The sequence below is a fragment of the Nyctibius grandis genome, chromosome 19, assembly GCF_013368605.1.
Source record: "Nyctibius grandis isolate bNycGra1 chromosome 19, bNycGra1.pri, whole genome shotgun sequence".
Lineage (NCBI taxonomy): Eukaryota > Metazoa > Chordata > Aves > Nyctibiiformes > Nyctibiidae > Nyctibius > Nyctibius grandis.
This window is the reverse complement of record NC_090676.1, coordinates 8,820,576-8,835,443: the sequence shown is the minus strand read 5'-3', so window position 1 is coordinate 8,835,443 and position 14,868 is coordinate 8,820,576. Positions and strand designations below refer to the sequence as shown.

Below are 14,868 nucleotides of genomic sequence, written 5' to 3'. Positions count from 1 at the left end.
TTCTAGCATGCCTGTGCGCTGCAGAGGAGAAAGATATTTTAAAGCCGCTGCAAGGAAGCTTGTCTGCCTGCCTGGGTCTGTTGATCAAAAAAAAAAAAAAAAAAAAAAAATCTAATTACCAACCCTCCCCGCCAGCACCTCCAAGCCCTGCACCACCTCCAGCCAAGTATCTTCCTAAACCCACCTCCTTCAAGGCAGCCGGCCCCTCCATCAGTGCTACACTGAAGGAGATGCTTGGAAAAAAAAGGCTTTGGCATATACAGAGTAGTAAGAGCAGAGGGAGCATCCCCACCCTGTGCTAAGCTTACTTCTGGCCAGCCCAAATGAGAAATTTCTAACGAGCTTTTAGCATCCAGGGCTCACCCTTCTCCACTCATCAGCTCTCGTAAGCACTTACCCTCTCTGGGCTTCCAGATCTCACCTGCTATAAAAAAAGCACACCCCGACCTCCTGTAAGAAAAAGGAACCACTGCGATCTTTGTTCTCGAATATGTATTTTTTACTGAAAAAATCATTCATAAATTAACAAATACAAAAATGTACAAACACATGGGTAAATAAATGTAATGACACAAAGGATTGCTTTGCTGAGAAGTGTGTGTGTGTTTTAAAACACTACTCTTCAGTGCAAAAATGTCCCCCTGGCACCTCTTAAAAACATAACAGTAAGCTCAAAAGCCATGATGATGGAAAGCTACTTTAGAGTTTAAAGCCACTTCTGATGGTGAGCAACCTGAAGCACGTGGCTGTTGCTCAGACAGTACCTCCCTTAGAGAAGCAGAGCTTTACACATAATGAACTGTCAATAAATAGTTTTGCAAATAAAACCCACATGGCTCATTAAAAAAAAAAGCAATCAGCATCGAACAGGACCTGCCCTCCGGCGGGGCTGACCAACGGTGTTGACATGGAAGGGGCGAACGAGTGGCCTTGTTGAATTTCAGCTGCCAGAATATGTACAAGTTCTCCTTAATACGAGAGTTTTTACACCATAACAGCACATGCGCTTGACAGTATGTTTTTAACAGTTACATTTACTATACAGTATTTGACATAGCTGATAAGATTAACAGTGCACATTTTCAGATATTCCACATTTTAAAAAGGGAAAAACAAACCTCAACGTGATTAGAACAAAGGAACTATGAAGATGGATGCTGCTGGGGGGGGATGGACCCTTTTGTGCCAACCGTGGAGTGCATTTCTGAGCAGAGGTAACGGCTTTTTGTTCAACACAAGGTGCGATGGGTATCAGGTACACAGCGAAGGCTGAGGATCCAGACTAAGGTAGTTCAACACCTACTCACACACACATGCATGATTCTGGGGTAGTGAACTTGGACTACTTGAAATACATTCCTTGTTTGAAGCACCATTAAACAAAGTCAGATTTCTAGCAAAGTCTCAAGATGAAAGAAAAGAGGGGCAGGGCAACACGGGTTCAGCATCTGAAAAGGGTCCACGTGAATTAGAGATCGAGATTCAGAAGCGAAAGTCTTTATTGCTATGTGCGCCGTAAAAAGCAAATCCTCACCTCTGCCTATAAATAACCAGGTTGAATCCCCTCGGAAAGCGAGTTTAAAGCACAGGTAAGTTCAAAGACTTTAAACCTAAGTTACAAACTTATCAGCGCTTTTCAAGGGCAGGCTCGCTGTCCTCTCATACCAGCCGATAAGATCTACACAACAAGAACTCGTGTTTAGTTCTAAACTAACGTTTTCTGGAGACAGGTTAGGAATGCCCTGGGCAGTCACACCCACAACAGACGCGTATGGGGATCATACGTCCATGGAACCGAGGAAACAATGTAAACCATGAGAAGTTAAGGAAACCGAAGGCAAACAACGCAATAAAAAGAAAGTTAGAGTACTTCGGAGGTTAAGTACCCACCATTGTTATGTATAAATACAAATTAAAAAGCAACCCCCAACGTATTTACTTTTAAGTCAGAGAGGTCCGGTAAAAGTGACTGTGTCAGTGCTCTGCGAGGATGGGTGAGCGCTGGGGGGAGCCCGGAGCCCAGCCTGCCCACAGCAGGGATGCAGGTGGGAGAAGGGAGGCGGCACTCCAGTTTGGATGGGGCATCAGACCAAGCTCTCAGGTTGCCGGTCCTCATGTTTTCATGAGCTTGATTCACGTGTCCTTCATTTCTCTCACTAACCTGCGACAACCTGCCCCACCAGCTGTGCTTGTGCAAGTGCTGCCGGGTGCCGACAGCGATAACCGAGTGCACTACTGGCTCTGACTTACAGCAGTTCGGTGCGCTGCTAGATTTACACCACAAATACAAACTAAAATAACCCCCAAACTGTACCGTCACGTTACAGCAGTGATGGCGGGGCGCTGCTGGTCCAGGGAGGGCTCAGCGTGCTGGGACCAGCTGCCCCATCCCAAGGGCAGCACGTGGGCAGGAGCAGCTGCGCTTCCCACAGCAGCATGGATGAGAGCTCTTGAGCCATCCACCAAGCTCGCACTTGCCATCAGTGGGATATATAGCAAGAGGCAAGGGATTTTATTCTGTATGGCTTTTGGGTTCGTTTGCGCATCACGTTGCAAAAGTGACAGAAAGGGGAGTTTTTTTCCCCTAAATATTCCCATTTCCTCACTCTCCCTGGAAAAAGCCAACCCTGTGGTTTCTGGAATGAGCGATGACATGGCTGTACTTCTCATCTGCTACACTGGAAAGTTTAGGGCCCTGTCCCACAAACACTTCTGCATATGCACAGCTTAAATCACGCAAGCAGTCTCACTGGCTTAAAAGGGAACACCTTGCACAAGTACAGTGATGCACACACAAGTGTTTACAGAATTCAGGACTAAAATGAGTGACCATATGTAAACCTCTAGCTTGGATTTGAGCCATAGGAGAAAAATAAAAAGGGGCGATTTACACAGCATATTTACACTTACACTTCTTTAAGAAGCGATTCTGTTGTATATACTTCAAGCAGGTAATTTTAAAAAACCGTACAGACGTAGAAGAACTCTATAAGTTGTTTGATCTCCCACCAGGGCAGGTGCTGACCGAATCGCTCCCGACGTTTGCCATCGGGAAGCCAGAGTCCCTCAGCTGAGCCACTTCCTGGAGGAGAAAGCGCGTTCGAGGCGAGTCCCGGTGCCAGAGATTGCTGGAGGAATGTGGAGACGAGAGCAGCAGGTCAAACCGTTGTCCTGAAACCCAGAAAGCAAGTGGCGGAAAAAAGAAAGAGACTGCTGAGCTCGCTGCACAAGCATCGGGCTGGATTGGTACAGCTAGGGCAATTTGTGCGTGCACTTTCAGCCTTATTCTCCAAAATACTGTGATCCTTCATTAGACAAAGTGTTGCTTGTCCTTGATAACCCTTGGAAAAGAAAGTCTAGCATGGTGCTTTCGTGGTGAAGGGCAGAGCAAAGTTATTTTCTCCTCTTAATATTCGGTCACCAGAGCCAGCTCTGGTGTCAGGTTAACAGTGATGTTCTTATACAAGGCGTCATACGTGACGTTTGGAAAGTAGTTCAAGTTATTGAGGCCGTCCAGGGCTTGCCTTTCTTTCGACTTCCTCAGCAAGGCATACCTGTGCAACGAGAACCAGAGCCCAGAGTCACTTCCACGTACCCCACATAGCCCTGCAAAGTCCACCCGACAGCGACTGAAGTGTCCTTAAATCAACCAGTCCCAGCAGCAGCTACAGAACAACGTATTTCTGAGCCCTCAATAAAAACAACCGTCACCTTTTCTATATTCCTGACAGGCAAACATCCCAGACCTCGACAAATTACAGTTCGTAACTTGATGAAGAGCAAAATGCTCCCTGTGTCACCAGCAAGCACCCAGCTGTTAAAACAACCTGTGATTCCTGACCAGGTCCTAATCCTGGGAGGGGGCTGAGCTAAGGGGGTCCTGCCAAGCCTTCACCAGCCAAAACATCCCAGAGAATAGCAGCTGTTGGGTGATGTAGTCCTTTCCATTTTTAGGAAACTGGACCACAAATGAGAGCAGAACTAAATGGTTTTAGTTTGAGTGATAGCGGACAAGGAAGTAAAACTAGAAGAATGATGGTTTGGGGAAGGAAACTGCAGCTGGTGCACAAAAACAGCCTCAACCAAATTTAGGGGCAGCATTATGAGATATAATGGCTAAGGTGGGAAGGAAAAAAAATATTTACATAGAAACATCTTGGCTGGACAAGACACTGACTTTTTGGGGATGTGGCAGCACCGGGGCGAGTGGGAGCTGGGCTGGGACCTGGAGACAGAAAAAAGCACCAGGGAAGAGATGTGCCAGGAGGAAGACTGGGTCAAAGTGAAGAGGGAAGTGCCAAAACTGGCTTTAAAGAGGTCACAGCATCAGGACACAGGCAGGACACTCAGTGTCTTGATGAACACTTTCCTTCTCCACAGTGAGGAGCGTCGGGTCCCCCCGCCCAGGTGGGAGAAGCAGCAGGGCTTTCAGACGGCAGCAGTCAGCACTTGCCTGTGGTTAAGCGCAGAGCAGAGGGGAGCAGAGATCGCATAGGCAGGACACTGAGGGTATCTATTGCTAAGCCTCGCCCAGGCTGGGCATTGGGCTCCAGGCACAGCGGTGGAGGCAGGAGCGCTCAGCAGCATGGGCACCCGCCTCACCGGGGTGAGCCCCTGCCTTGCCCATCTCTGCCGCAGATGCCCCCTCCCGCAGCACTGACCCACAGCTCCTGCTCACATTGAACTGGGGCTGCTGGCTGGGGCCAGGAGGAGGCCAGGGAAGCCTTAGGAACAAGAGCTCAGTCCCACTGCACTCCCAGCCTTCCACACTTCCAGGGTTTGACTAAATAAGGCTTTTTAAGCCAAAGTAGACTTCTCTTTTTCAAGAGTGAAATGAGAGAAGCATCTCTTACTGGCTGCATTCTGTCCGACGGAGAAATGCAAACTAGGGCTAACGATGACATAACCTCAAATGGAAACTACCCCAAAAACGAGTCTTCTGTAAAAAAAGAGACGAGCAGATAGCTCAAATGGGACCTGCAGCATAAACTCTCCTTGCTGCCCCTTCTGCCAGCAGCGGCCAGGAGCCCCTCTGCAGAGCAGGGCTTGCACTGCCCAGCAGCTCGTCACCTACGCGTGTCAATTCCTGCAGTTGTTTGTGAAAAAGGGATTTCTCTGGTTTTCTATTGCGTAGTTTTCAGAAGACTCAAATTCCAACAAGGTCCCCTGGCAAAAGCAGCCATTTGACCAACACTCGTGTTCCCTGAAACAGCCCTGGCTCCTGGAGGAAAGGATTGGAGCCCTCCTGGAAAGCTCCAGGGATAACTCTGCTTTTTGAGAAGACAGACAAAGTGTCCACTACTGAATAACAACACTGAAGGGGGACGTGACTTCTGCAACAGCAACTGCCTTTGTAGTGCAAACCCAGGGTGTTGCTATTGGACTTTGTTAGTGTTCTCAGGGACACCTGATGCTTTAGCAGCCACACACCAGGAGAGCCCCTGCTCTTTGCCTTCTGCAGGCTCAGCAGTGCCTCCTTCAACACTTAGATTGGGTGCTTCTAGAAACATAGGAGCTCCTCTGACATCTGGCATCGCCCACCCCTTTAGGAACATCCCCCTGGAGATACAGGACAGGCGCCCAGCCTGCCATGCTGACAACACCTCTTTCTGGATGGCATCCAAGCAGCTACAGCCACAACGCAAGGACCCCTCATCGTAGGGATGCGGGGTATAAAGTGTAGGGATGAAGGAATCCAGGCAGTGCTCTGCCTCTGCCTCCCCACAGTTAGGTTCCTTCATGAGTTAAGGCTGTTACTGCCCTCATACAGCTGCAGGGAGCCTTGTACATGGTACAGACTCTTTTTGAAGGGCTTTGGGATGCTTAATTTAGAAAAAAAACTACTTGCCTTCCTAGGAACTGCACTTCTCCCCGATGATGGTGGGGAATTGATTTGTATTTCCCTGTGTCTCCTTCTGGTCGAGTCACCGAGTAGCCTGCATACTGCACTCTGCATTAGAAAGGGAAGAAATAAAATAAATAAATAAAAATAAATGTCAACTGTTGCATTTGCTGTGCCACCAGCGCTTGCCAGGGCTGCGCAGTTAGTGCACCCAGCAGATAAGCTATGCAAACCTCCCCACTCCAGCCTGGGCTCCAGTTAAGTCCCACGGCACTCGGCACCTCAAGGCTTCAGAAGCTCAGCCGAGATCAGTTTGAGCTCAGCAGCTTGCGATAGTGCACACAAAGCCAATAACTTCCCAACCAGCACTTCTGTTTGCTTCCACCTTCCTGCCTGTGCAGGCTGGAGTGGCCCCCGCTCCCACCGAGGCACCGCAGCCGGGCTGGCCCTTCCCCAGCCCTGGTGAAGCAGGCACAGCAAGCCCAGCGCTGGCTGCAGAGGTGACACCGCTTCCCCCGCAGCACGTGCAAAGCCCGGCTCACAGAACCGCCACCAGCAGCGGAGTTCAAGGACACCAGCTGAGCCCAGCCCGTACCTGTTCCAGAGATCGTCATCTTCGCCGCCCCAGCCCCAGAAGGCATTAGGGAAACCATTGATCTTCTGAAACTGCTCAACAGTCAGGCCACTCACCCCACCAAAGAACTCATTGTAAGGGAGCCTAAGCGGGAGAGAAGGGGTTAGGGCAGAGCCTGCCAGCACTGCAGCTCTCCCGCCTGCAATGGGGAAAGCCTGAGCTGTGGGGATGCTTTCCTCTGCTCCCCTCTCATGTTCACTTTGCACAAAGCCTGAGAAACAAATCGAGATTCATCTTCTGCCTTTTAAAAAATATAATTCTAACACCGTCTCCTTAAGCTATTATGGTAGCAGGGAGGAAGAACAGTGCTTACAGATACATGTACTTATCCAGCTTGGCTGCAAAGTGCCTCGGCATCTGTCCACACCCATAATAGTTACGGTCATTTTCTGGTATGTGGTCCACATCGTGAAAGATGAGACAGTCCCAGTCCAAGTCCTTCATTGCTTCCCGAAAGCCAACATTGAAGAGCATGGCACGGTTAAAGGGTTGGTTTCCAGCCTAGGGGAGAGAGAGGTCCTGCTCGAGGGGAGTCCTGCGCAGCTCGTGCTCTGCACGTGCATTCTCAGTCTCGTCTAGAAAACTGTGGAGGGCAACCAGCCCCCCACGTGGGTGCCCCGAAAGGAAATGACATATTGGAACAGACAGATTAGTGAGATCAACCAAGACTTAAATACTCAATTTACTGTGCAGGAGAAAAAAAAAAAAAAAAAAAATGCTGAAGTGTTGTTACTCAGACACTTAAAAAAACCCCTCAAGTTTGATCAATCTTTTTAAGACAGAGCTAATCATTGAGGTACATTTACTGTGTGGATGAAGCCAGATAGCCTAAGTGACAGGTTCACGTACACATCAAATGACAGTCTTATGTTTTACATTCATGAAAGTCTCCTAGATACTGCCCAGAGAAGAAATGCGTAACTCTGGTCAGGCCATTCCTGTGCCTAGGGGATGCTCCCCCAAACTACTACAGAGATACACCAAAATAACGCAGCATTATTTAAACTGCAAATACCTGTTTCAAAGTTGTCTTTTTAAAAAAAAAATCTCCTCTAATACAGGATTAAGAAAAAAAACTCTGGGTCTCTACTTTATTTTTTAGATGAAACTGATCATTTTTGGGCACACCTCTTAACCTGTGCCACCTTCAGGCAGAATGGGACAACTTAAACATTGCAACATAAACCCCAAATCTTTACATGATGTGACCTGGCAGGTAAATGCCTCTGGACACAGCGCAGAGCTACTCTTGCAGCTTTGGCTGAAGCTCCGGCAGACGCATTTCAGCGCAGCACGTCCGTGCCCCAGCGGCTGCCGCCCCGACCGCCCCAGAGCTCACTCACTTGTTCTACGACGTAAAAGGCGAACTGTAAACGTTGCCGCTGCAGCATGGGAATAAGGTGCCTGAAGAGGACAGGAAGATGCTCGTATCGATTGCGGAATGGGATCAGGATCGCCACCTGACAGGGAGAGGACACAGCTCTTACTGCACCCCACCAGTGACTCCTGCCACAGACCGACCCCCGGGGTGGGGAGCGGGACTGGCTGGTGTTACAGGAGGGGGAGCAGCACTAAACGTGGTGTCTCGGCTCTCCCATGTAGGGCTGAGCAGTCTGAAACCCTTCCAGCCCCCCCAACATGGATTTCCTCTTCACTTTTTGGGGGAATTGTTGCTTTGGGGAAATTCAACCTAACCTTGAGTGGGAGGGAGACCCACAGCCCCACTGCCACTGCCTCTGCCCAGCACTGGGGACATCAGGAGTGGGACCGGGCATCTGCTACCACACTGCCATAAGCCACCTCCCTCCGGGGAATCCTCAGCAGTGCCACTCTGCCTCTCTGGGTCACATCCTGCCCCAGACAGGGCGGCAGGGTGAGTGGGAGCTTGGCAGCTGGGGAGCAGGCAGGCGAGCTCCCTGCCTCAGCAGTCCGTGCAGAAGCTGTGAGCTGACTCAGGCATCACTAAAGCAGCCCTTCAGCTCAGCATTTCTCCCCCAGACACTGCAGCCCCGCACTTCAGAGATCCTTATATTCATTACTGTGGAGCTGCAGCACATCAGAGAGGTTCCTGTTAATATCTCCCCACCACCCGCCCAGGACCCTCCGTCCCCCCATGCTCAGCAGGGACACAGGGCTCCCCAGCTCCCTGGTCACCTTCCAGCGAGGCAGACAGTCGCTCGGCTTCCAGTGGCCTCCCAACTTGATGGAAGGGTCTTTTGAGAAGAACTGGTGGATATCCTCCATCGTGATCTCGCTCATATTTACATCGATGGGGCCCTCTGCAGAGACAGCGGGGAGAAGCAGAGGAGGGGGTCAGGAACTGCTGTGGTCCTGGGGCGGCTCAGTGCCTGCTCGGGGCAGCGCTCTGCTGTTGCATTCCTGCCCTCTATCCCCAGCACGGAATGCAGGCAGCCTCTTCTTTTCCCCAAGCACCAACAAAAACGATCAGGAAATGCTGCTGGCGTGACTTGTAACACCCCCATCTCCTCGGCAGTTGGGCTCTGTTCACCCTTTGTGGCCGCTGTTGGATGCAGCTCTCCATCAAAGACCCACACCAGGCCGGGTACCCCTCTACTCCTCCATGGAGATTTCCAGCAGACACAAAACCCCACGCCTCAGCAGAGAGTGGTTTCCCCCTTGTAGGAAACAGTAACCCCCAAAAGCCCAAATTTCCACTGCAATGTCGCTGTGGTAGAAGCATTTTTCCAGGCTGCAGCTCCCTTGGGGGGGTCCAGTCTGTCTCGCACACCAGCCCCTGCCCAGCGATACCTGGCACAGCTCAGGGCCGGGACCAGCAGCACTGGCAAGGGGCAGGGGAGCCACCCTGCTGCTGCTGCCCCTGGAAAAGGGCTGGCCGAGCCTTTCCACCGGCTCCCAGCGCACAATCCCTCTTTTGTTTGCCTTTGCCAAGCAATGGGCTCCTGCTTCGACAGAGAGACGTGCCTCCGACGTAGCAGGGATTAATTGGTGTGAGTGGGTAAACAATGATTTCCCAGGAGGGGACCTGGCTCCAAACAGTACTCCCATTCATCCCCAGGTGCTCGACGGGGAAAGGTGCAATGCCAGTGAGCTGGGGAACGCCAGGATGTGCGCTCCAAAGCCACGGGGAGCAGGAGAGGGGCATGGGGCCATTGGGATGCTACTCACTCATAGAAGGGAGCCTCTCGGGACAGGTGTGGTTGGGGAAGTAGGTAAAGTCTTCAGGAAGAAACGTCGTGGCTTGCAGAAAGGTGTCGTTGTGGTTCAGATCAAGAGGATAATCTGGGGAATGGGGGAAAAAAAAAAAAGAGAAAAGCTTACACTTGAGCTGCAGGTCTTTGTTATTTCCAGCTACCTCCCTGTGCCACTGTGAGCAGGCTCCAAAGCCACCCATGGCTGAGGACGTGCTACTCCATCAGGTCCTTTCCTAACACGCTCAGAGAGGGAAGTCCCCAGGCAGGTCCCAATGCCAGCAAGGACTGTCAGTGCAGCAGCCTGCGCAGGGAAATCCTGCCTCGCGTCCTCCTCAAGGGATCAATGAAAACTATCACGTTACACGTGCCTTTCCTCCAGTTTGCATCGTGCAAGAGCAGAGGAGCCCCCGTGCCCCAGCAGCCACGGCAGTGCCCAGGACAGCACATTTCTCCAGCCCTACCATTCCCCCACATCCTTTTACCTCCTGGGTAACACCCCTCCAGCCTATTACACCTGTACATGTTTTAAGGACATTCTTACATAACCATGAACTTCTGCTTTCTACAGTAAAGTCACCAGCTTTGCATAAGGCATCTTTAGTCAAGCTTGACCTTTATTTTAGGCACTAGAAAAAGTTCCCTGCCTGTAGTAAGGCATCAGCTGCTACAGGAGGATGCTCTCTCCGCTTTCTCTGAGCATCAGGTGTTTAGCAGAGGGTTGGCCTTTTGGTCCCACAGTACCCAGAGCACCAGCACCAACCTTACACCCCACAGAGGTCCTGGAAAGGTGCCATTTAGTGCTGAGCCACCCAGTCCCACCACATGCAGCCCCCGGACCTACCAGGACGAGGTGTCATCCTTTCCAACTACCTTACCACGCACGGGCACTCCTGCAGCAGTGACCTGCAGAGGCATGCCATGGGGCTGACACGCACCGTGCTGATTCAAAGCAAGAGCAGCCTTGGTTTCTCACGAGCACAGTACAAACCAGCTGGTGTTCAGGCACCCAGAGACAAAAGAAGGTCTAGTGTCCCTCCTGCTACCCCCCGAGAGCCACCCAAGCAGCTCTGCAAAGCCTTGGACACAAGGGTTGCAAGCAATCCATCTGCAAACAGTCGATTTACAGTAGGTAGCCAGATTTTTAAGTTATTTTACAGAACCCAGTGTGAAATTCAGGTTTATTTCTTTTTTAAATCAGCAGCTGTAACCTTTCAAATTAAGCACACATTTAGTTTCAAGAACATATTGATAGCAAAAAGGTTTCACACATTTTATCCCAAGAGCAATTTAATAAACCCAGAATTACAACGTAGTGAAGTGAATGAATTGGCTAAGATTAAGAATCTAAGTCATATGTAAGGATAGGGACATTTAAGTAATCGCATAAGCACAGCATATTCTCCATAGCAGAAAGACTGCATCTAATAACCACATTAATGATATATCAAGAAAAAATAATCTACTGACAATTTAATCTTTTAAAGCAAAACAGAGAGGGTTGCCTTTATCCACAAGGTCAAAATCTTTCATTTAAATCAACTGGGACAAGTCATTGCTGGCCTGCTATTTCAGCTTGCTTTATTGTGCTAGTACCTACCATCACGTCATTAATATTGTTTATCCACTCAAATAAGTGGTACTCAAACTACCTCAGACTCAAGATGGACTCGTAAACAGAACCTAAGGGCTTTTTAAGTATGATAGATATTATTTGGAATGCTTGATACTGCTCTGGATTTTAATAACTGGATTTCCATTAAACTCCTATCACCAGAGCATGCTCTCAGCATGTAGTCCAGCTGACAGCACACGGTGAAGCTCAGCTCCCCTGTTTTGCTGCCTTTTCTGCTTGCAGAAGCACAGGAGGGACCCCTCTCGGCTCACAGAACAGGAAACCTATTAGTGCATCTAACAGCAAATGCTGAAAAAGTTATAAATTACTGCCTCATTTTAATACAAGAGGAAAAAGGCTAAGGGCAAAGAATAAATGCAGATGGATGGGGACAAGCACACCGTGCTTGCACCAGACCACCCTGTGCTTGGTTGCCTTGCCATTCAGGGTGGGGTGCCACATTTTTAAGGAATCTGCCCAGATATGAAAGCCCCAGGAGGACACACACACACACAAGGCAGCACTGCACACACAACTGCTCTCCCTCCAGCCCCTCACTGGGGCACGCGTGATGTGCAGGAGAGGCTGCAGCTCAGAAAGCATCGTCAGCCTCCTACTTCCCCGTGCTCCCATGCGGCTGGAGCAGGGACAACCAGAGAGGGGCCACAGGGTCTTCTACTGCCCAAATTGGTTTGTGACCTGTGCCAGCTCACCCCCGGCAGCCGTATCCCTGCCCCTGCTCTGCACGCCTCTCCTGGGAAGAGGGGAAGGGATGCAGGGATGTGCAGGGATGTGCAGACACCCGCTGCTGCCTGCAGGGTAGGACAGAGGCAGGAGAGCCCCCGAGCTGCTCCCAGCAGCTCTGAGTCATGATGGGGATGGTCAAGGCCTTCGCTGGGTCCCCCCCTGCAGCCGTCCCAGGCGGGGTTGCTCTCCTGGCCGTCACACTGCCCGCAGCGGCACGGGGAGGCTGTACTAACCCGGCAGTGCCACCCAGCCACATCCCACCGAGGTGCCCAAAAACAGAGTCGGGGAGGGAAGATACTGATCCTGGTGCTAATATAATCCTTGTGGCCCCAGCGCCACGTGCCTTCCAGATGTCGCCACCATCCGTCACGTGTCTTCGACCTGCCTGCCAGGGAAGGTCACCCAAGGACCGTGCTTGCATATGTTAAAACCCTCCTCGTGGCCGGAGCTCTCGGGGCAGGAGGGGTATCAGCCCGTGCCTGCGGAGCTGGGATGGATACGAGGCTCGAGCAAAGCCAGTTACTTCTGTAGCAGCAGTACCGGTATCGCTGACACAGTGCGGTAACATTTCCCTGTCTGCTGCAGGCAGCAGGAGCACACAGCAGGTTTTTGGAGGGCTCGGAGCCCCGAGGGCCAGGACCGAAGCGGGATGGGTGCTCTCATCCCGCTGCAAGCAGCAGCAGTGGAGCATCTAACCCTCCTCCCCTCAGGGGATCAGCTACTTCCTCACCCTGCGTCTGCTTTACTTGATGTTTCCAGCCTTAAAGACAGCCTGGGCTGGCAGCCCCGGCAGGGAGAGGAGGTGACCCAGGGCGCCGATCTCCTGCGTCCCCTCCCGTGCCCATCCCTGGTCAGAGTACAGCTGAACTGGCGGCTGCACCACCCGCTCCACAGCGAGCTGGGCAGCAAGGACACGGCTTGTAATTTTATCAATAAGGAAATGACCTTGCCTTGTAAAACTCTTATCAGCCGCTGCTGCTGAACCCTCGCAGCGCAAGAGCTGAGCTGAGCTCCCCGGCACCGCTGCAGCCTGGTGTCAGCCACACCAGCGAGACACAGGGTGACATGCCAAGAGGGAAGGTACACACTCGGTGCCACACCAGCCCGAGGGCAATGCCTCACCCCAGCTTACACACAGCCACGTGTGTGTGCGCTTCGCTGTACCATATTTACACCAAAACTTGTAACCCTGTTATCAGCTTTATATTACGGATGATGAACAGCCTGGGAGTGGGAGCCTGCGACTCCACTCCCTGCATTCTGCCCAAAGCTCAATATATTATTTGTGGCAGATCTCCAGCCAAGTCATCTCAGCTCACCCTTGCACGGGAAGAGTGAAGCTTATGAGCACAGGCTCCTCCACGTGCACGGAGCCAGGGCTCTGCACACGGGTGCGCCTGGGAAGTTATTTTTTTAAAATATGAAACTTGATCCTTGCACTGAAATTTCAAAGTGTTTACCCTCAGACTGGCTGAAGCTAACAAGCTGAATTCCTGGAAAGCAAAGAGGTTTTCAGCTCAACATCCCATCATTTGAGGCCTTTCAAGATTTTCACCCCTTATACAAGTTGGAAGCATTTGAATTTTTTTTATATATATAAAGAAATGAATATAATTTTTATATATAGTATATATATACAGTAATTCTATACATAACATGTATTTTTATGTTATAATATTTTTTTTATATATACAAATAAAAAAGCCAATTAATCAAAGTTCCCACCCTGCATTCACCAGCATAAATTAATTCCTTCGAGTGTGGTTCAGATCAACTCGATTTCCAATGGAAATGGAACCTTTGATTAAAATGACAACTATTCAAGAAGTACCTGAGTCATTCACGCTGCTGTTCCTCTTGGCATAGGCACTGCGGACCACCTGCTCGTACACCTGAGCTCCTATTGTTCGCATGTTTTCACGAATCATGATGCCTTGTGCTTGCATCATGAAGAGGTAGGTGTTCACTGCGAGGGAGAAAAAAAAAAAAAGAATATTTCCATGAGCACCAGCTTGTGTAGGAAAGAGAAATAGGAGTCTTTTGGAACCATTCCCAGCCTTCTGCTTGGTTTCGGCTCCCTCCTGCCAGGAGGATCCCCGGGTCACACAAGCCTCGGTTGCCCAACGAGAGCTGGGAAGGGCACAGAGTTGGGAAGCGGAGGCGTAAGGCACGTTTGGAAACACGGCTGGTTAATAAGGGGAAGGGACCCAGCTACACCTGACAATGCAGACTGTAATGCAGCATTGCAGCTTCAACAACCATACCTGCCGCTGCCTAAGTAGGTAGATTTAATTAGGAAATATCATTGTAACAGGAAACTAAGCTGCATGCCTGGAGAAGGGCATTCCTTCCTCGACTGCAGCACCAAGGGCTGACGCTTGGCAGAGGCACCACAAAACCCACCCCACCACCAGTTCCTGAGCCCACCGGCAACCCGTACATCCCAGAGCACACAGCATTTTGCGGCACAACCTCCCTGGGTTCCCGGGGCCACCCTGTCCCAGCCAGGTTTCTTCCCCGCTGACTCCATGCCCTGGCACCGCTCAGGCTGAGCCTGCTTAGGTTTCAGTTTAAGCTGACACCCAGAGTTGGCAGGGACGGGGCCCAAAGCAAACAGCGGCAGGCAGAGCCCTGCGTCACCAGCAGCGCCCGCAGGGACGGCAGGACAGCCACCCGTGGGGACAGCACAGCACCCCTCACCAGCATCACCATGCCAGCCACGGCCACGCCGCAGCCAAGTTTTAGGCTTGAGAATGAAGGAACAAAAATGAATCTTGATTTGAAAATCGGGAGGAGGGGAGATCTAGAAAGCCAATTCTGCACTAATAACTAAAAAACAGGTTAAAAGACACTCCAGGAA

At 50.8% G+C, this 14,868-nt stretch overlaps 1 protein-coding gene across 1 annotated transcript; it reads right to left on the bottom strand.

Moving 5' to 3' along the window:
* Positions 1-548: 548 nt before the first annotated feature.
* On the bottom strand, positions 549-13,969 carry B4GALT5 (beta-1,4-galactosyltransferase 5). Its single transcript, XM_068416176.1, has 8 exons — positions 13,840-13,969; positions 9,624-9,737; positions 8,631-8,755; positions 7,820-7,936; positions 6,790-6,977; positions 6,438-6,560; positions 5,849-5,950; positions 549-3,554 (listed from the first exon to the last, which is right to left on the bottom strand). Exons 1-8 carry the CDS (start codon positions 13,955-13,957, stop codon positions 3,407-3,409), a joined length of 1,035 nt encoding a protein of 344 aa, XP_068272277.1. The 5' UTR covers positions 13,958-13,969; the 3' UTR covers positions 549-3,406.
* Positions 13,970-14,868: the final 899 nt, after the last annotated feature.